The 22,016-nt window shown below is 37.8% G+C and overlaps 1 protein-coding gene across 2 annotated transcripts in view; it reads left to right on the forward strand.

Moving 5' to 3' along the window:
* LOC129569413 (integrin alpha-PS2) overlaps window positions 1-22,016 on the forward strand; it is a 47,097-nt gene that overhangs the window by 9,523 nt on the left and 15,558 nt on the right. For both annotated transcript variants that reach the window (XM_055448224.1, XM_055448225.1), the window contains exons 3-6: window positions 533-660; window positions 6,729-6,826; window positions 12,867-12,996; window positions 20,486-20,547. In XM_055448224.1, the coding sequence (XP_055304199.1) occupies window positions 533-660; window positions 6,729-6,826; window positions 12,867-12,996; window positions 20,486-20,547 (418 nt within the window). The remainder of the gene's footprint in view (window positions 1-532; window positions 661-6,728; window positions 6,827-12,866; window positions 12,997-20,485; window positions 20,548-22,016) is intronic.

Below are 22,016 nucleotides of genomic sequence, written 5' to 3' on the forward strand. Positions count from 1 at the left end.
GTGAATGAACTTTTTGTAAGAAAATTGGCAGGAAGTTTAATTGGATAACAACTTAAAAAGAAATATTTACCAAAAGGTTTAACGAAATAAATGATTCACTGTTAATATAGGTAGTTATTATTGAATATTATGTGCGTACTTAAGATAAACAAAGAAGAAAGAAGTTTAATAAAAAAAAAGCAATACAATATTGAATCTAATAATTGGCCGAGAATAATTGAACAATTTTCAGTCATTTTGATTAACTGTCGATATCAACACACCTTAAAATTAACTGCAATTTGCTTTCGCCGTGGAAATCATCACATGTGAAATCAGTTTATCTTCGACACACACATAATCCTACCATACACACGATTTCTATCGTTCCACCAAGAATATCACAACATAATTGATTTGACCGATTCACAGAGACTTACTAAATAATTTTTTTATTTCGTATTATACCTCAAGAATCCTGTTACGATTTATTTTGTTGTTGTCTTTTATGCTTTAAAAACTGATCGACTAATTGTTGTTGTTCGATTTACAGGGTAATCATTGGTGCGCCAAGAGCTGATACATCGAGAATTCAGCCACGAGTGTTTCGAGGTGGTGCTGTCTATCGCTGTGATATTTTATATGACAATCGATGCCATCTTATACCATTCGATACGGCAGGTAAGTTCAGTGAATGATCCAGATTCATTCGAAACTGAAAAAAAATTTGCAACAATTATTCATAGGACGGGGATTCAATACGTTGTTTCTTCATCTTATTCTAACCAATCAGCCAATTTGGCAGAAAGGAATGATTTGCATCATTGAAACTGCTAAAAATTCCATTAACCGCTAGTAACTAACCAAAGTATTCATCAAAAGCTATTGACTTTTTGCTAGATTTAACTGATTTCATTGAGAGAGAAAAAAAAAAAACGTTTGTTAAATATTCGCTAAAAATTGATATTCACCGCGAATATGTTAGGTGTCATGTTTGCCTATCACATTATTCCCGAATTGGTTTTTAAATGGACGCACGTTTCATCGATTTGCATGATGAGATTCATGGAAAAATGTGCAATTGTTCCGTATACTTTTCGATTTGACACACAAACAAAAAAAATGTGTTTGAATGTTTATATTGAACGGCGAACAATGGCCCTTCCTGTGAGCATGTATGGTACCGCGTTATTGATGCAATAAAAGGCGTGCAATTAGTGGAAATAAATCAAAACGTTTTTGTTTGTTTTATTCTGACGAAAGAGAGAGAGAGAGAGAGGGAGAGAGAGAGGGAGAGAGAGAGAGAGAGAGAGAGAGAGAGAGAGAGGGAGAGAAAGAAAGAAAGGCAGAAAAAAACAACTCAACAAGATGAAAGCAGTAAAGAGATTTATTCGAGTGGCAATAGAAATTCAATTCGATGAAAGCACGCACAATTGAAGTACATGCCGGATATTGGTTTGTGTCAAAGGTTATCGAATGATGATATGTAATACCATGTTTTATTGGTTGAAGCCAATATCCAAACGTTGTTTATGACAGATAATAAAATGTTATTTTTTTTTATTACGACTGTGTGACCATGATTAAGCGATCGCATGCAATAGTTGCACTCGTCGACTTCGCTTCAAGCGCTAATTTATTCGTAATCCAAGAAAACAGACGATGAAGTCTGATTGCACACACTTGATGGCGATAATGTCATTGGAATAAAAAGAGGCTCCATTCATTCACATAAAATAGGCATCTATTCGTACCACTACTTCGTCCATGATTAACGGCTTAGCGCACATTTTCGAATTTATTCGAATATTTTCAAACCAAAAGCAACTTGAAAGTCAAGATGACGAGCTAATCTCGTCGTAATGATGATAAGAACTTTTGACTCATTTCCATACACAATTTCACTTCCCGACATCCTACATGAGACGCTTCGACTGTTCATCTTCACTTGCTTAAAAATTTATTACTTTTTTTTTCCAACACTTGGCTATCACCAGTTGATAATTTCCGACGAAAAAAAATTTCAATAATGGTAATGCCATAAAAATTAACGTTGAATAAGTTTTTAATTGCGCGAATCGCATAAAAAAGCAGCGTCAATTTGGATGAGTGAACGACCAGTTAGCCAATGGAATCTATAATCTTTAATCTAACCGAATCGTGTGCAGCATATAAATATCCAGTTTTTGAACACTTTGAACACGGGAAGATTCATTCTTTAATCCAATCGCCGTCGATAATCGTATTCAGCGATTTATGTAAGCATATGTAAGAAATAAATGAATGTGCGGCTGTGATAATATTTCATTTCGAAACATATCGCAGTCTAGCAGCAGCAGCAGCAGCTACAGCAGATACGCCAAACGGAACAAAGGTGTGCGAATGCTATTGGCATCGCATAATAGTTCACCTTGAGCATACAAGTGAAACGGACTGGTTTCGCCTATTTCTAATTTGGTGATAAAACTGATATCAAAAAGGAGCCAAACGACCGTTTCTCTGGTGTAAAAATGGAAATAAACGGAACAAACGACTTCAATCCCATGCGACGTACACACACGGAACTCACAGCAGATTGAGCGCACAAGATACCATAAAGTTGTAACTGGTTTTGTTTACCTATTCATTTTGGCTAGTTGCTAGTTTTGCCACCACAACACATGCATTATACTCGTACACACACACACGCTGCACCACAACACCAATTGATCTTAACGCTGTTCTAATAAACTGCCATTCGGTTACTGTTTACGAGTTCGCAATGATTGTGTTTTTATTGTGATTCTTTAACGAGTATGCAGTTAGTACATATTTTATGCGACTCAAGCCATAAACATAAACCACGGACATGAAATTGATCATGTATTGAATTCATTAAATCCGCGATTTCATCGTGTCGACATTTTCTTTGGCTCGGCAGAAATTTTCTTTTTTTTCCACTGCATGCATCATCATCACTTGCGCCAATTAATAGTTTGCTCGGGTTGGCCCACAAGAGAGAGATTTGTTCGTCAAATGAGGTGTATGTTTTACTGGCGGCGTGATTCAATGGATCGTGGGTGACTGTTTCATATTAACAAAACAAAAAAACTGATGCGGTGAATAGGCGAACCTGTTTTCATTCAAATTCTTGCTGGGCTTTTGTTTATGATCTTTTTTCTCCGCTCTCGCTCTGTGTTGACAAATCTCAACTATTTTTTTTTAGCTCATAAATTGAAACCGCGTCATTTTTGGTTGTAAAAGTCTGGTGTGTTTATTTCAATAAATCTGAAAGCCAGGTGAATAAAAACTGTGAATTTATGATCGAAACGAACGGCCGGTAAAATTTCGAAGCGAAAGACCTGCTGGGGCGTTAGCTGTTTTTTCAGTGAATAGTTTGTGTCAGCCGCAACTGATTTTGAAAGAATGCACACACGAGCATTTAGGCACATTTAAACTTAGTTAAAAGTTTAATTCAGATCACCTACACAATGAATGCCGACACTGTGTAGCAGCGAAGAGAAAAAATGGTACAACACATTCATCGGCGTTTCCTCGATCAAGCGGCCAACAAGTGATGTGCAGTGGAATCGACACGGCAAAACGAAAAGACGACGAAATGAATGGGCGCACACGTAATACTATCCGACACAAAACGCACAAATAACATATTTTCAATTTCGATAATCCTTTCCTTACGACTGACGCGACTACGTGCGCTCATTCACTGCATCATCCGGTTATCAATTTTCGTTTCGGATTTTTTTTTCCCCTCTGTTGATGTTATGAGTGCGCCGATTCATTCTGCCGATTCCATTCAACAACAATCGACAAAGAACACAGACAAATCAGAGTTCGGTGTGTTTCGTGTGCAACGCAAACCATCTATTAGCATTGCAATGGCGTTTATCCCCTTATTAAAAATTCCATTCACGATATTATTCATTTGGACAAAAGGAAAAAAACGATGACGACGATGACGACGACGACGACAACAACAACAACAGCAACAACGAAGAATAATATTCAAATGTGCGAATAGACCGAAAAAGGAGCCGGCGCTTTGTAATCAACATTTTCAATTCAATAACATCGAAATGATCGAATGTCCAAAACAATAAACGGCACAGAGAACAGAAATATATTCCAATGGCAGGCAATTATGATAATAATGTACTTGCGTTTCAACAGCAATTGTGTTTTTTTTTCTCGTCTCGATTGATTCGAGTACAACATTGAACCACTAGAACATTTATTGATAAAATAAAAATCAGAACGACACAAAGAAAGAAGTAACAACCAATTATCACTTAAAATGTGAGCAAACATTTGAAGTAAACAAGCACTTTCGTTCATTTTTTTTTTGTGTTTGTTCGATCACCAATTAAACATTCAAACACTTGAATGATTTGAACCGTTTGGCTCGTGCGCTCCCAATCTAACGCACTTCCATTGAGTGTAATAGAGTCCAATTGTGCGACTTCATTAATGAACAATCCGTTTAAATAACCATAATCGAACAGAAGAATCACAGTTTTGTGATCACTATTTATATTGCCACACTTTGATTGTGTGCGGATGTTTAGCAACGACTCAATCAAATTCCTCGTTTGCCTATCAAAATCAGTCGAATGGATCTGAATGGAATGGGCACGTGATCGTTTAATTGTTATGTTTGCCATTCATTCTTTTATATTGTAATTCATTGGAATCGCCAGGCTTGATGGTTCCCAATGATATTTTATGTCAATAACCGACACCAATCATGAAATCAGTCGCGAGCTCTTTTTCACATTCGTCTTTTTTTTCTTGTTCAATTCAAATTCGTTGGTTTTGACTCGTAATGTGATGTTTCAGTCACGATATTGACTACTGTTTCACGATTCGTTTCTTTTCGGCGTCTAGAAGCTAACGAATTCGAAGACAGGCAGCTGTGCCAACATAGTGAATGTCAATTTGTTGATTATTTTTTTACATGCGAAATTGATTTCAAGACTCTCAGCAATCATTAAAAATGACATCACTGTTGACTGTTCAACGGCAATATTATAATACCTAATGAAGTGGACGTCAACATGTTTTTCCACAAGCAAATCAAATGCTTCTGGCCAATAATTGCACTTTCAAGTGCTTTAATTAATGGATTTTATTTTTATTTTCGTAAAGAAAATTCTGTTATGAAATCAAAACGATTTCAATGATTCCAAAGTTTAATGGGACTAATCTCGATGTGAATCACAAATGCTTTTTTTTCTCGCTGCTTCTCACACAAACACACTTCCTTTTGACTGCAATCAAGCTGGTGGCAACCGTGTTTAAATTTAGTGCACTCGTAAAATTTTACGGTCGCATTGCGATAATCTTTTTTAATTATCGCCACATTTTGATCTTTCACTCACTGGCCTGAATCGAGTGAAACGAAACACACACACACACACACACAAACACATCGTTTTGATTGGACGCGAAGGCGACAAGGAAACTCGAATGCACTTAGACACTGAGTCTACACATTTTGCGAAACACTTCAAGTGAACGGAATCCTATAAAGTACGGTATTTATTGCGACGTTTATTTGCGATTAGCCACGGATTCATGCTTTCTTAACGGTTCACTACACTTAATCGAGAAAAAAATGGTTTTCTTTTTGCCAATGCAAAATCAACAGATTTCATTTTGACGACAGATTTTTCTTTTGAATTTGTCCGCACTTTGAAAACTCTAATCTAATTCGTGTCCAGAGAATCCGAAACGATAACCATTAAACCACATTCGACGGTATGTGTTCGTAAACCGCCTTGCATCCGTGTCGTAATGGAAAGGCGCGCTCGCGCATCAGCCATTTACATATTTCACTCAACAACTTTCAAATGGAACAAGTTATGAGCCGAAAAATCAAAACCATCATAAATTCCAACATTTAAAACGTAGCAAAATTGTATGACAAAGCAAACAAATCTTGGGTCTCTTTTTCTTGAATTTTAGGTACTAACAAATGTATCATGCGATTGAAAGGTGGGTGTATTCAAATGTGCTTTATGTTGTTGTTTTGTGAACGTGTATTCTTTAGGTGTGCTGCTTAGAATTTGTGCCATTGCATCATTTGTAGCAACAATCGACACTCAAATGGAAAACATTACATTCATCTCGTCCACAACATCCGCATTTCATTTCTCAATCGCAATAGAATTCACGCATATTTTCATTCATTGATTAGCCTTTGTGAGTTTCGCTCTCATTATTCTTACATCAGAAAATAGCATCGCAATCCATTCCATTTTAAACAATAGAACCTCTAATCTTTTTTTTTTCTGCTTCCAAAAGACTCGAAATTTTGGAAAGTATCATTCGAATCGCACATACCATTGACGGGACAGTAAATAAACATATGAAGCACATTCATCATACACCTCTTCAGACACTCACAATTTTGTGCTCTTCATTTTGAACAAATTTCTTTTAATTTAAAAGCCATCATCGATTCATGACATGCATTTCATGGGGGAAGCCTTCTTTTTCCATTTTTCTTTTGATTTCGTCATTTTTGAGCGTTCGCTCATTTCAATGTAAAAACATACTTACTTTTGTTTTATCATCAGTTTCAAAACTGCAGTTTTTTTTACTTTAACTTCAGATTTTCACCAATTTCAAGTTTAACACATTTCATTGAAATAGAAATTTTTTTTTGTAATTTTCAGGCGTTTTTTTTTTCAACTTTTTCACTCACTCATTCAAAACTTCACACTAATTGAATCCTTCTGTTAATTTAGGTAATCAGATCAACGATCGAAATGAGCAAATCGATACAAAATCGGATCAATGGTTTGGAGCTACAGTGACAAGTGCCGGCGAAAATGGCCCTGTGGTGGTGAGTAATAAATATCAATTTCAACCAAAATTACCTATTAAAATGGAATGAATTTTATCATAAAAACAATGATTGCAATTTGCAAGGTCATACCAAGCGAAGCACTTGAGTTGAAGGAAATTCAGTACAACAGTGTCTCATTCGGTTTATTCACACATCAATTATCTGATATTTGATATGTTGTGTTTGCACAGCACAAATGTCATCCAAATCATTTTGTGCACTCATTCGTCAAATTCGGTTGGTCTGTTTTGGTTGGTGGTTTTTGGTGATGTACCGCCGAAAATAGCCTGCCATATTTGGTTTGCTGTGGAATTTTTATTGATGTTATGTGCCGCACATAATTGCCGTCGAACGAAAGACGACCGATCACAATTATTCAATCGAATTTAATTTGGTTGCCATTGTTGGGCATCAGCATTTTAAACTGTAGCATTTTTCTGTATTCGTCTTCGGTTGTCTCCGTTGTCGCGCGGCAGCGATGCATTTCTTTAATGTCAAACATCACGCAATTTCGTCTTGGAATCATTCTTTGGCCTCACATTCCGTGCAAAAGAAATACCAAACGAAGAAAAAAAAACTGTGCACAGTGATTTGAATTCGCAGAAACTGAACTGTAATTAACACAATGATGATAAAAATTGTTAATGACCGCTTAAAATCGTTCCATCGCAATTCTGGCGAAACGGCGTTAAAAATAGCAACAACAGCAACAACAACAACAAAAAAGAGCGACTCACATGTTGATCGCATGATATAAACACTTAACGATGAGTTCAACTTATTGAATGGCCACGGCCTGAACGAATTACAACGGACCAACTTAACGGAATGCATGAAAAATAGCGACGATAAAGAAATGTATAAAAATCGGGCTTGGCCATCCGAAACGATTAGGTTTGATGTGACTGCTGCTGCTGCTGCTTTCTCCCCCTTTGTCGGATGGTTGTTTGACCTCGACGTCATGCGAAAATTGCTAGTCTAAGAGCATTAAAATGATATGGCTTTGCGTTTGCAACGTATCGCTTTTGCACCGTTTATCGTTTATTGGTTTTCCATTAGCGTAAGGTTTTTAATTTGCACACGAAGCGCAGACCGCTCGAAGGTGTTCAAATCGTAACACATCCAAATCCATGCTTTGAATTTTTAGTAGTGTAGTAAAATCATTTAATAAATTTCCAAGCCATTTATTTCGAAGAATAGAGTAGGCAATATCAATTGCTCTACAGAACTAGTTTCGGCCATTTTACACACAAACAAATGGCACATTTGACCCAAATAGATAGACACTTCCTCGCGGTCACAATCGTTCGATGAGCACCCGCACGAGATATCGATTGAGCATTAATCGGGAGTGCATTTTGAAGGACAAAAATGAAATTTGATGCCCCGTCAACATATCGATGATAGGCGGTGTCGTCCATGAAAATCCGTTTCGCTCTGATTGATAGAATCCATAACGAAGAGAAAAAAGAAGAAAAATTATGACATTAATGTGTGTGTGTGTGTGTGCCCGCAATCGATGAGCCGTTTTCCTGTTCATCCATATGCGTGAACATTGTTCAACCATTTTTGGCCCGAACTTGTTCTTTCTTAACAATTATTCTCTTGTAGCTGTTAGCAGTATCTAGTTACTGTTTATTTTTGCCGTGTGCGATATCACAAAACGTTGAAAATGTGCACGCGACGCGGCAACCAATGCGAAAACTATCGATATCAAGTTGCGGAGTTCATCAATAAAGTGGAAATATTCTCCACTGGTTCGTCGATCTAAGAGGGAAATGCACGCAATGGAATTATTAGATGGCCTAGAAAACCCATCGATATATGTCTTTGTTTCGTCTATGCAATCGCACGTTCAGTATTGTGCTCACTTCGATCGACTCTGGCGGCAAGGTGTTGAAAAATCATCGACACAACCGCGATTGCATTTTGTAATCGAAGTGGCAAACGAACTCGAAAATGTTATGTGTGTGCTTTTGCGTAAAAGGGAATGCGATTCAGGTTCCACATTTCCAATGCCCACATCGAGATCGAGACAACAAACTTGTGTCTAATTCCAAATAAAATCTAAGTGGCGCAAATATTTATTAAATCGCACACTCGTCAATTCAAAGTTCACTTCAATGTGCAATTATGCTGTGTGAGGAATTTTCTTGAAAAGAGTCGAAATCAATGCACAGATTGGGCAAAATCAATGTTTGCATTGCGAAAGACTTGGCTTCCTCTGCGATCGATTGAAAAAAACACAATGGAATACTTTTTCTCATCGCAAAAGAGCGTTTTTTGCGTCAGAAGAATGCGCGGTGCATTATCGAATTACACATGATAAGACAAAAACTGCATTTAAAATCGCATTGGCTATCAATCAATGCCAGTGAAGGCTAACCCGTGTATTACAATCGATGCGACATGGTATTGATGTCAGTTTCAGTTCTCATGCATCACACGAAAAATACAAGAGAGTCATTTAAAATGTTGGCAATGTGTTTTTTATCGGTTTCTGCATAAATTTGCAGATACAGAAAATAAAATTTATCGATGTGATTTTGCCGGCGATGCACACAGAAGAATCAACAGCAAATAAAAAATCGTCGTTGCCAAGAGACACGAACGTGGGTCGGGTACATCATACATCCGGCAAGCTACTCAATCTGCTTTAAATGTAGAAATATTATTGATATCGATACGATGGAACGGGGCGTGATCACCGTGCGCAATGGTCTTCGATCTTCCAAATCGATTTGATGCCACAAAGGATATACACAAACACAATCCGAATGACCACTAGACATTACAGATCGTTTACTGTTTTCCAATGGCATTTTCATCGCGTTTTTGCGTGTGCATTATCTCTCTATTTCATGAATGTTGATGAATAATTTCAATGGCCACTTAACCATTCATTTACATACAAATGTACGATCGATTTTATTGTACTCGATCTTATTCGCTCGGTTTTACCAAGAGCATCTATCTCACAGTGTCTATATGTCCGTTTCATTTAATCTTGTGCCAAGCATCTCCGTCTCTCGTCGTGTTGAGCCAAAATGCGGAATCCGATGACAAACAATAAAAGCTATTTTTATGGCAAAAACTCACTTATTCGGAATGAAATGATTAGCATAAAAATGTTTTACTACTTGTTGCGATTCAATTGTGTTTGGCCGGAGCGCGCACAAGACAGGCCAAACCGAAATAAATACCATACGCATGCCAAAAATGCACAGCATACCATTTTTCGATGCTGTGACCATTTCAAGAAGGGAAAAAAGCGCAAGTCTCCATCGAAGTTACGACATACGGAAAGACAAAGCCACACAAAATGCGCTTATGATCACAGAAAAGACGAAAAAAAGAAGAACATTACACATTCATTTGATTGTTCTCTCAGCGAATTCAAATATCCGAATATGGTCAAAACACATTATGGGTGCAATTGCACGCATAAATATCGAATTTATGTGGATTTTTTTTGTTCTTCATTCGTTTTGAAACCAACAGAAAAATTCAATGGTTTTATTGTGTTTTTTCTTTCTTCGTGGTTGTTGCAAAATAACCGATATTTATTGGTTAGTGAAAATCACTTTGGATAATTTGATGGGCATATTTATTTCACCGCTACCAACTATTTATCTCTGTTGACTTTTTCATTCGGCAAGAGCAAGCCGAGCTGAATAATTGTCGCTATCACAAGTTTTGCATAAAATGAATGAAATTCTAATGGTTCGAACAGGTTGATGTACGTACATTTGCCGAGTAAGCTCGTTTTTTTTTCTTCTTTTCCACGGCAAAATATTCGTTTTAATCAACTGCACTTAGAGGGATATTGCATTTATCACGAGCCAATGTATAACATTGCAAGCGAACAAATCATACGCGACCACATTCTGTGACAGAATAATCGTGCTTCTGGTGCTTGTTGCATTTGCCTGTTCAACTTGATCAACTACTGCGACTGGGAATGTGCCTTCAAACGAACAACAGCTACAAAAAAAAAAAACAAACAGAACAGACACGAGGGCAAAAAACAAACCAAAACGAAACATTCAATTGACTACCCAAACTAATAGCGGCGATAAGTTATTTCACTTTGACTTGTTATATTGAATCGTTTAGTTGTACGGGCAATTTGTTTCGTTTGCGGACAACATGAGCGAGATATGACAAAAATGGAAGAAACAACCGAAAGCAAATTGCCATCATGCAAGAACGAGAGAAAGATGGGATTTGCCATTTTGCTGCGGAAATTTTTTTTTGCCGCGCACGAACAACGCAAACACACCAAACACCGACTGCTCCTTTACCGAACACAGTGCACACAGAAGCGAAAAAGATCACAGCCGATATCAACGCTATCAAGATACATACAGGAAAAACGTTTGCATCTCAACAAATTGCCATTCCATTAAAAAATGCTTTCGAATCCCGAGTTAATTGAAGATCACTTCGTTCCTTTGGACTCATCGAGAGAGAGAGAGAGACGAGAGAGAGACGATCGAGAGCAAAAAAAAAAATAGAATTGCTTTTTAGAATATTAGACATTTTGTAAAGAATGATAGGAGCGACTCGGAGCTAGCTAATATATAGGAGCTACCGCATTACATATTTTAGGGACTGAGTTTCGGTTACTTTGCATGCGACGATATACAACGCTCGAAAGCAAAACAATAAATCTTCCGGCTAATGCACATCAATTCCGAAGTCATTTTCCATCGAGAAAACAACTTCAACTAGAATACTGGTAGCTCACTTTTTATGTTGCCGACGTTTCTTTTTTGCTATCTGCACAGCCAAGACAAAATCACCAACGACGATCCATCGTCTTACCTTTGACTTTTAAACTATGCATAAGAAAGATGCGAACACTATTCAAATGCGATGGCTCAAGATTGATTCAAGACAGTGGAGAACATCGTTCGTCTACATTTTGTTCATGATCAGAACTGGCCCCATTGGGCTGTCGCCATTCAATACGCTTTATTATGACCTGCTGTCCACTGTTTGGATCTCTTGACATATCGATCGACCGTGCCTATACATCGATATATATTCTGTCCAGAAAAGGAAATTGCACCAATGGCATTTCCCATGACAAGAAGCCATTTCAGTGAAGATGCGACAAAAATGCATTTAGTCACGGGCGAATTTACGCCAGTTTCGTAAGGAATTTGCGTAAATTGATGTGGTCGTTTGGTTTTGTTTGTGCACAAAATTATCGATGGTTAACCATAAGAAACATTTAAACGAAAAAAAAAGGTAAGGATTTATGAACGACCGAAGAAGGCGGCTTAATAATGCAAATGTTAAATAATGCTAAATGAAACATTACCACTGAAATTGAATGCCACAATGACACTATTGAATTTCAGATAATGCGCCTGAGAAATGCGTCGGACCCGGTTCGATACCGTACTCACTCTTTCTCATCGCTTGGGTGGTTTGTGTTTGTGCGAAATGATGCGATTCGTTGACATGTGTCGCGTCTATTCATTGAGCCGTTGTCCGTATTTCAGGTGCAAACGACCATAAATCAATGCACGAGACAACCAAACCGTTTTGTGCTATTCAAATCGTTCGTAGCAACTTGCTACGGATCACGTTCGTACATTTTCATAAGAAGGACCCAACGCAAGTTGGTCTGTTATTTTCGAACCAAAAAGAAATATGCATTCCAACCAAATGGCAAAGAAAAGTCTAAATACGTTAAATTATCGTTCAACCAAAAACAAATGAGCGACATAAAGTGTGAAGCTTATTTATGAGTGTCGAACTATTCAGACGGTTTGCTAGTTTTATGCAACTTTTTTACATAACAAATTGGGCCGAAACGAGAAAAATTCAACGTCGATTTGGGAAATATTTATTTGATGTTTTGTTTGAAAATCGGCAACAGCAGCAGCACAAGTACAACATTGTAGCAAAATGAAGTGTGTACAACCGAAGTGAATGTATAAGTTAGTAGAAGAAGAAAATGTTAATTTAAAAAAGGTTGTAAGTGTTTTTATCTAATTTTGGAATGTGTTGTTGTCTTTTGCAGGCATGTGCACCGCGATATGTGTTCCATACGATGCAGCCGAGGAAAGTAGTGCGCGTTGAGCCGGTCGGTACGTGTTATATGGTCAAGAAAGATTTCAAGGAATACACCGAATACTCACCATGTCGAACAAGTAAGTGAAATTCGTTCTTCTTCTTTTTTTTTAACTGTAGTGATTTGCATGCGGACTCGACATTTTGCTGTTTATGCATCAACGGGAATGTATTAATTGACGCCATTGCCACTAGTTTTATTTTTTTCTTCTTCTACTCTCCTCATTCTCCCATTTCCATTCCCATGCTCTTTTCTTCTCGACTATTTTTAACTAATGAAGATGAAAAGTAGCAAAAAAAAAACGAGAGAGAGAAAAATCGAAGCCGTAAATTGTGTGCTGTAAACACAAACGGTCCGATTTGAATGGTGCCGTACGTTATTTGAAAGTCTAATGAATGATGCTGTGCTGCCGTCGTTGAGAAAACTGTTTAGCAACGCCAAGATGTCAAAATGAGGAAAACTAATAAGCCCAGCGATCACATGTGTGTGTGTGTGTGTGTGTGTGAGTGAATATGTGCAAAGCTGTATGTATCGAGTGTCGAAGCTGCTCGAGCGACCGAGCAAAATTCGAAAATAATTTCAAAATTTACAAAATCATTAACACGGCGACGAGATGCGTGCTGATTCTACATCAAGAATCCGAGCAAAAGGCAACCAAACACTAATGAATATTACCGTCTATTTTTAAATCGCAGACAAACCAATACACAGTGAATGAGCCTGCGCCTGTGCCGTTTCAAGCCACATTGAAACTAATTCAACGCGCATTAAAATTGTGTGTCATTTTGAATGTAATGTGTGTGTGTGTGTGTGTGTGTGTATGCGTGGTTGTACATGTAGTCACATATTCGTGGCACGTACCATTCGCTCTTGCTCCCGATCATCGCTCTTTGTTTCGTGTATGTCCTATGTGCCTTATGTACACGTTTTTTTTTTCTCTTCTCTTCAAATACACATTACAAGATCACATCGTTTTGTGCGCGTAGTCTTAGAAGTTCCAAAAATGAACACAGCAACATTTTCGATGTACGACACGACTTACATTCGCCAGATGAACGGAAGGAACATGTGTGCTCCCTCTTGTTACCTATGTTTCTCTCGTGCATTTTTTTCTCATCCTTTTTTTTTCTCGTTTGGTTCGTAACCAATATTTTGTGTCTGCTCAAAAAACCAAACGGCAACACAAAAAATTGTTGATACAATCATTCGCTTGAATCGCAACGAATAGCTGTTCTTCGTTGCACGATTGAAAAAAACGCAACCAATAAATTTATTTGTGCATTCTTTTTTGACAAATTAAATGGGAATGTATTGTGCAGCGTGCAAATTGTCGAAAACAAAACCAAACCGAACGAAACAGAAAAAAAAACTTGACGTTGAACTTCATTTGATCGAGTGTCACACATGAATAAGTACGGAACATATGAATTTTTGCGATGTATTGGCCCGATAAAGACGTGATGATTTGTGCCCATATTTATTCGAAGGCTTCCGGTTAGTTGACGAATTGTTTGCGTTATTGGCATATAAATTGGTTTTTAATTTTTGACGTCGTTGCTTCGGTGTTGGCTTTTTCTGCGGTTTTATTTGGATCGAAGAATTTATTCCCCTTTGGCTTATATGGCGATATTCAATTCGTATGCACATGGGAAAAGGGAATTCGAAATTGTTTACTGCGTGTAAAGGTTTGTCCTTAGTTTTTGTTCGTTTTTTTTTTTGTTCTTCAGTGGAATTTCCATGGAAAAGTGTGTTTTTTTTCTTTTCGATGTGATTCATGTTTATTTAATTCGATCTGAGCTCAAAATGTCAGCAAGTCGTTGATTGGATAGCATCAGGCGCTTTGCGTTTTCTAAACATTTCAGCTGCACCAAGACATCTAATTCAATTAATTTCGACCAATACAAAAATAGACGTGTTAACCTGCAATAAATCCATCGTGAAGATGTGATGTGTGCCGTTTTTTTCTCCCGTCTATTTTGTCGGTGGAAAGATCCGTGAACTCAGATAACCGCATTACAATCCAATATTGCCGCGTTGATTTCGGGAAATTGTCAGTTTGATGTGTTGCTTTTTAAACTGATGCATAAGCCACGATTTAACACACATGCCAAAGATCTGTATCTATTTCGAGGTCTAATTTTTGTTTTCAAATGCGTGCATGTTCTCGCTTCGCCTTGCACTTGCCCATGAACGAATGCCGGCGCATTTCACAAATTACAGAAAAAAAAAAACAAAGTAGTAGTAAAATACCACGAATGATTGGTGTGATTTTCGTTGTGTTGAAAATACGCGGAGAAATATTTGACCGCTAAATTGGCTGTTATTAAACGTAATCAGTGATCACGTGTAGAGGCGAGTGTTTCTATTTCATCATTTGATCTCATTCATTCGCTTGGCAGAGCAAAGTCTCGGGTGAATTTACATGTCCGAGCTGTCGAGAACTACAATGTAAAATCGGTCGAACCACAGCAACTCTAGCACTTGTTTTTTTTTCACAAAAGAATATCTCTAGGATTTTTTTTCGTATGAGACGGCATAGCTTATGTTCACAATAATATTTATTTTGCGATGCATCGAGGCTATTCTCGGTGGGTTGTTCAAATATCATGCGGTGCTTCATTCATTTCCACCACAGATTACTATTATCTTTCACTGGCTTTCGTCGTTCACCATTTGCACGCAGCCAAACACTAAATTTTGTCTCAATACCAAATTACGCGACCACATTACTTATTGTGATATGTGTATAGTTATTTGTTATTCGAGCCATTCGATGCGAATCACAAAACCGATAAACTCGAATGTTGCCTCGATTGTTGTGCCGGTTTTGTTCTCTAGCTCAATCTCAGTGCCGGAGAGTGTGGATCGTAGAATCAAATCATCTAACAAATTGCATTCACCGGTGCGCTAGAAGTGGCTAGGCGCAGCTTTCGGTTTACTCAGTAAACATGGTGAAGTGTTGCTTGCATTCAAAACCATTGAAAATAGAATGATCTCGGCGAAACAGCCAATTGAATATTCGCCATTCTATGGTGCGCAATTGAATGGTGCATCTTCAAAAGAAAGAAAGCAGGCAAACACAACAATATATATTCTTTAGATTCGATTACAAAAGCCATACATCATGCACTAACACCGCGCGTCATGTCTATTTGCCATCATAAATCCTAAACGATTCAGTTGAATGTAGATAACCGTGTGCAAAATACCAAATGTCTTAAATAAATAATCATGGGAATGATTTTTCGCTTTGGTAAAAAAAAAGTCTTTTTATTTCTTTCTTCTTTGAATTTATTGGAATTGCTGGTTGAAATCTGTGCAAACGCACAGAAATGAGATGCTCAATTGTATGTCATAAAAATGGTAAATTTCTTCGTCTCGAATGGCATCGTCGTTTTTGATTCGTTCGTTCATGCCATTCAATTGAAATAGAAATTTTTTTATATTTGCGTTTGTACTACACGAACTGACAGAATTGGCGACAATGTCTTTTTAATAGATTTCCCATTGAATGAGTCCAACAATACGCTTACATATGCATCATTAAAAGCGACAACACATGCATGTTCAAACATATGAAATGCTCACGCTGCCTTGTTGCGTTGCCTTGTTCCGTGCAAATTGCGTACGTTTATTTCATAAAATTGGTTTGATGCAATTTCTTGCTCTTCTTCAATTGCGATACACAATCGCTTGAGCCATAAATTCATAATTTGTTGCAGTGGCACATGAGAGGCTCTCGAATGAAGATATTAAATGGATTTTTATCGCTTTATTGAATTGTTTACGACATTGTCATTTGTGCTGCATATATCGCCTCATGAAGTTTCATTACGGAAATCGACTCTAGCAACGAATGATTTATGCAGAAGAGTATGAAAAAACCGTTGTTCGAACGATTTGTTTCTGCCTTAAATCAAGATGCACTCCGTACGAGCGAACGAACTGTCTCTCTCTCTCTCTCTCTCTCTCTCGGCTGCAATAAATTGAAACATTCAAATGAACTTTTGGTCAAGTCTTTGCCGTGTTTAAATTTTATCTAATTACGTATTCAAAACACGATGCAACGAAAATGTTTGAACGAAGGAAAAGCCGAACGTGAATATTTGAATATTTATCACTGTTGATGTGTTTATATAGTGTGGAGCACTTCTTCAATGCCACAACGATGCGCGCACCGATGAAGACAAATCGATCAATGCACGGCAATCACGTTTTTTTGAAGTGTTCTCGGATGCAACCAAAGGGTTGCTGCTGCTATGCTGCTGTCGTGTATACTTGTTATTTCTGGAAATCATTAAACACAACACATGTCTAACACACAAGAGATATAAACAGTGGAACCGTTAACGTCAACAATGTGTTGTTTGTCTTCCGCGATACCAATTGCACACGTTCACACTGTAATCACCACTGTGCCCTCCAGCCATATACTGTCAAATATTCATATTTACATTCATAAATTTTTCGGTTTTCGTCTTTTACTCTGAAATTAGGATGTTGAGTTAATTAAATTTTGACGTTCACTCACTGTGTACACTCACTCCCGAATAAAACTTCGTTATTTGTTTGTTCCGCTTGCAACTTGCAGGCGACTGTGAAGTGCATCAATAGCTGTTATGAAATGTAACAAAAATGTCTGATGGATTTATAACATAAACAAATAGAAACAAATCCAGACATCGATTTCACTCCCTTAAACCGATTTCATTGTTATGGTATGCAAGTCACACAGTGCGTCTAATACCAAGGATATCTAAATGACTGGGATAATTCTTTTTGATTTTTTTTTGTATCGGATAAGATTCTAAAAAAGAATGCAATATACAAATATGGATGCAACAAATTTTTTTTCTTTCAAAAGCAATGAAATCCAATCACTCTCGTCAAAAATGATCGAGACAGTTCAGAGCTGAACTGTCACACTTCAGTGTTTTTTTTTTCTTTCTTCGTTGCCTCTTCCCTTCCTTTCTCTTCGTTCGTTCGCCTTGTCTCTGCTATTAACGCGCGTATCTTATCATTTTTCTCACAGTTTATTATTCTGTTGCTGATCTTCACGTCACTTAGAAGTCGTGCACAGCCTCATCGATTAAAAACCATTTGGTGTGTTTTGAATTTTGATGAAAGACGCTAACCATTTTCAGATCGTTTACAACACGAATCGTTGCACCCAGTTTCCGATTTCGACAAGACGTTGAAAAAGGAAGAGAATCATTGAATTGAATCAAGTAGTAGTTGGGTCGGATGTGTGTGTGTGTGTGTGTGTGTGTAACAGGTCTTGTATGCAAAGTGTTTATTACGAGCAATCAATGTATCGCAGTGTTGTCTTTATGCACTTCTTGTAAAATTCAAATTCCTCAGAAACAATTGAATGTAAAATGAATTTCTTCTGCTCTTGTTATTGCAACTTGGAGATAAAGAGAAAAAATAAAATGGTCATTCATCGATTGTGTGGCAACGTCTGCTAAATACTGACTTGACTGAAGCAAAAAAAGAATCGACGGCACAAATTTTGCATCCAAATTTATGCACAAAAGGTAGAACATTGTCAATACTGTTGTTTCCATTGTTTTCGATTTGTGTGTATGTTACATTGTTCCGCGCCGAATTGAAGTCGTAATTTGATATTCATGACGGTAATTCAATTTTACCATACCATAAAAAATGTTTTACATTTGAAAACAATCTTGAGAATGTTTGCCGACAAAAGATCGTTTATCTGCGAGTTTGATTCGTGTTCGGTTTGACTTCGGCTTGACCGTAACAACGACTGGGCCGACATGCATTTTTTTCTCCTTTTGTCTCTTCATCGATCGATTTCGTACATTTTTGCGATAGAGGCCGATCTGATTTTGAACCATTTCGAACGTTATGTTGTGCAAGAGTGCACCTTTTGCTTCGTATTTAATACTCATATAAATTTCATTGCCGTTATTTCAATAAAGCAAAAAAAGGGGGAACGAAAAATGGCATATGGCAACAGCAAATGTGCGTCCTTTCGGTGCATTTGTATCATTCGTTTCATTTGAACGTCTCTCAAGCGAAACGCACGCAAATGAGAGCTGCTGCGCTGAAGTACAAACATGCGCCAAAAATGAGAGAGAGAGAGAGAGAAAGATCCGCCGCGCGTCGTCTATTTTCAGCCGTTTTGCCAGTTACATAGTCAACATTGTAATAAATTCGCATATTTTAGTTTTGTTTATTCAGAGTATTTTTATTTATCAGTCGAGAGTCATAAAGTTGTTCGTCAGACGGAATGGTTTTCATATGGATGACACAAAGCGCACTGTGAAGAAATGAAAGAAAATAAACTCTGCAAGAATGAGAAATCAGAGAAAAAAAACTCTGAGTATATCATGTGCATGTCTTCTGTTCACGTGAATAAGAACGCTTGGCTTCCTTTTTTCGATGGCTATGCTTTTGTTTACTTTAATACTCGTCAAAAGTCGTCTCGAGAAGATGAACATATCACATATTCGTATCGTATGTTGTATGCGGAACGATGTTATTATACGAGCACAGGAAATTCATAATAATCTTGATGATTTTCGGATCTTTTTTTCTCTTCGGTTCCATCGGATTCATGGTTATTCCCCTTTTCTTTGTCGAACCGAAATTCGCTCAACTGACGCTTTTGCCAACACGTGATTTTCATTAGGTGTTCAACGACAAACGCTACATTTAATCGACTGAATTTGTCATTTCCGAAACGGAAAACGGCGCTATTTTGTCGAACGTTCTATTGCACAAGACTAATGACATAAGTAAACGCCAAATGATTCTTTCGAACAAAACTTTTAGAGCGTCAAACGCAATTCGATTACATTTAGATTCCGTTCCACGGAATGGCTAAGCATGACTTTTGATTTCCATAGTGGAATTGCAAAAGGCACTTTCTAGTTTTAATGAGTTATCAACTTTCATTGGTGGTAATGTTCCGATGGCACTTTTGTTACGCATTTTCCATTCGGGTCGGGTGTCATTTTTCATAACCGTAATGGATTATGATTTTTCATTCACGTGACAACTAGAGCGCATTGCATCACTTTTACGATGCGACGCAACAATGGCCCCCTCCTTCGCACGCTCATTCTTTCGATTCATCTTTATGGTAGAGAAGACGAATTGGAATAATTTCCCTTTTTATGATCAATTATCTAATAGCGTCACTGCTGCGATGCATTTCGAATAAAGAAAAATCGTTTTACGGCAATTCAAATTGTGATGGATTTTGTTTTGCATTTCATGCTGATCATCAGCCATTAACAACCCAAACACTTCCACAACGCATAAAACTAAACGAAACGGTGAAATGCATGAAAGCCCATAAAATGGCGATGCACAGAAGGTTTGCTTTTGTTTTAAAAACTTCATTAAAACGTTACGATTAAAATGCGACTGGTTTTGTGTGACAAATCGTTTGACGGCGTTGCGATAGAAATGATGAAGAGGAGCGTTAAAAAAAATCATTGTCATTGGCTGGAAATCAGTATTGTTTGATGTTCTATTTGCATGTGATAAACATGATTACTAACCATAATCGTTTCCTTTTCTCTGTCTATTTTCAGTGTTCTGGGGATACCACAAACAAGGCTCATGTCAAGCCGGATTGAGTGCAGCTATCACAAAGGTAAATATTATTCCGAGCGCTGATAATTTGTGAACCGTTGAAGTTTTCCCTTCTCTTCCGCTCAATTAAAAGCACATATGTATATGAAAATGTAAAAGGCGGCAATCAGATAGGAAATTGATATTTGTTCGCAAGCCCACGCATTTGCAACACACTCACCGTGATTCGATTCAACGTATTTCTTCGTCTGCCACATTCGATTTGCGCAATTTGGACAGGTGTAGAATGGATTGCCGCGATCTGCGTGTCCGTAAGCATTACCCAACACCGAGCAGCAAATTTAAATGCATGGTTGAAATGTGTGCCGTCATCATTATCGCCCGAGCATCAAATGCACACTACTTATTCGATCCTCGGGAATTCAAGAGCGTATGTGTCTCTGTGTATGAATCTTTCAAATGCTTGTTTTTTCGCCTATTTTTCACATTGCGGGAAATACGATCGAATGCGAATCGCTTGAAAATAGAAGAAGAACCGAACGAAAAATTCAAATGAGACGGCGCAAATGGTTGTGCATGTAGTCAAATCTTGGCAAAATTTTTGCGGCGGTTGCATTTCTTACGAGAGTTATTCGACTGTAGCCCATGGTGTTTGTTTATTTAATATCGCTTTGATTACTCGCCTGCAAAATGAAGTGTACTCACACACCAATCGAATGTAATGCCGTGGCATTTCATTTCCATCGAGAATTTGAATTTAGCACGATTTTCGTCGTGGCACATTAAAACACGGTTGGAAAAAATAAACAAAATTCGAAAAATGATACAAACTGCAAGCAAGCGTTTACCTCTCTTTCACCCATCGCACTGAACAAACAGCGCAAATGTGCGCGACAATACGAAATCAGAATAATAAATAAGCATAACTCGAGAGATAGCTAGAGCACTGCATTTAAGTCTAAACGACTTAAATTGTCTTCGTTTGGTGAATTCAAGCGAGAGAGAGAGAGAGAGAGAGAGAGAGAGAGAGAGAGAGAGAGAGAATAAACAGAAGAGAGTGGATGAAAAATGAACCACGAACAAATGCTGCTCCGGCAGGAAAACCGTAAAAACAGCGAAAACAGAACAACATTTCGAAAGAATGAAGAAAAAAAAGCCACACGTTGTGTACGATGCAAACAAATTAAAAATGCCATGCGCATGAATCAAGCCGGTGCATTCTAAAAAAGATTTGTGCGAAAGCAGCGAATAATAAATTATTGTTTTCAATTTGTTGCATTATTTCTGCATACCGATCGCGCATATTGTACACCAGATCGCCGTCTCGCTCACTCGCGCCCAACGTTACGGTAGAACCAGAAATTAGTATTAGTGCGCTATCGGACATTTTCCACATGTACTGCAGTTCTATCTATGCTATGCAATCAGAAGGTGAGATGCCGTCGTCGTGGTAATAAGTCTCAGTTGTTCTGCGTTAGAACCGTCGAAACCGTGTGTGCTGGTGTGCTCACAGTGCATCCATTGAGAGTG

Source organism: Sitodiplosis mosellana, unplaced genomic scaffold, assembly GCF_009176505.1.
Source record: "Sitodiplosis mosellana isolate CC-2019 unplaced genomic scaffold, AAFC_SMos_1.0 Smas_scaffold_30, whole genome shotgun sequence".
Lineage (NCBI taxonomy): Eukaryota > Metazoa > Arthropoda > Insecta > Diptera > Cecidomyiidae > Sitodiplosis > Sitodiplosis mosellana.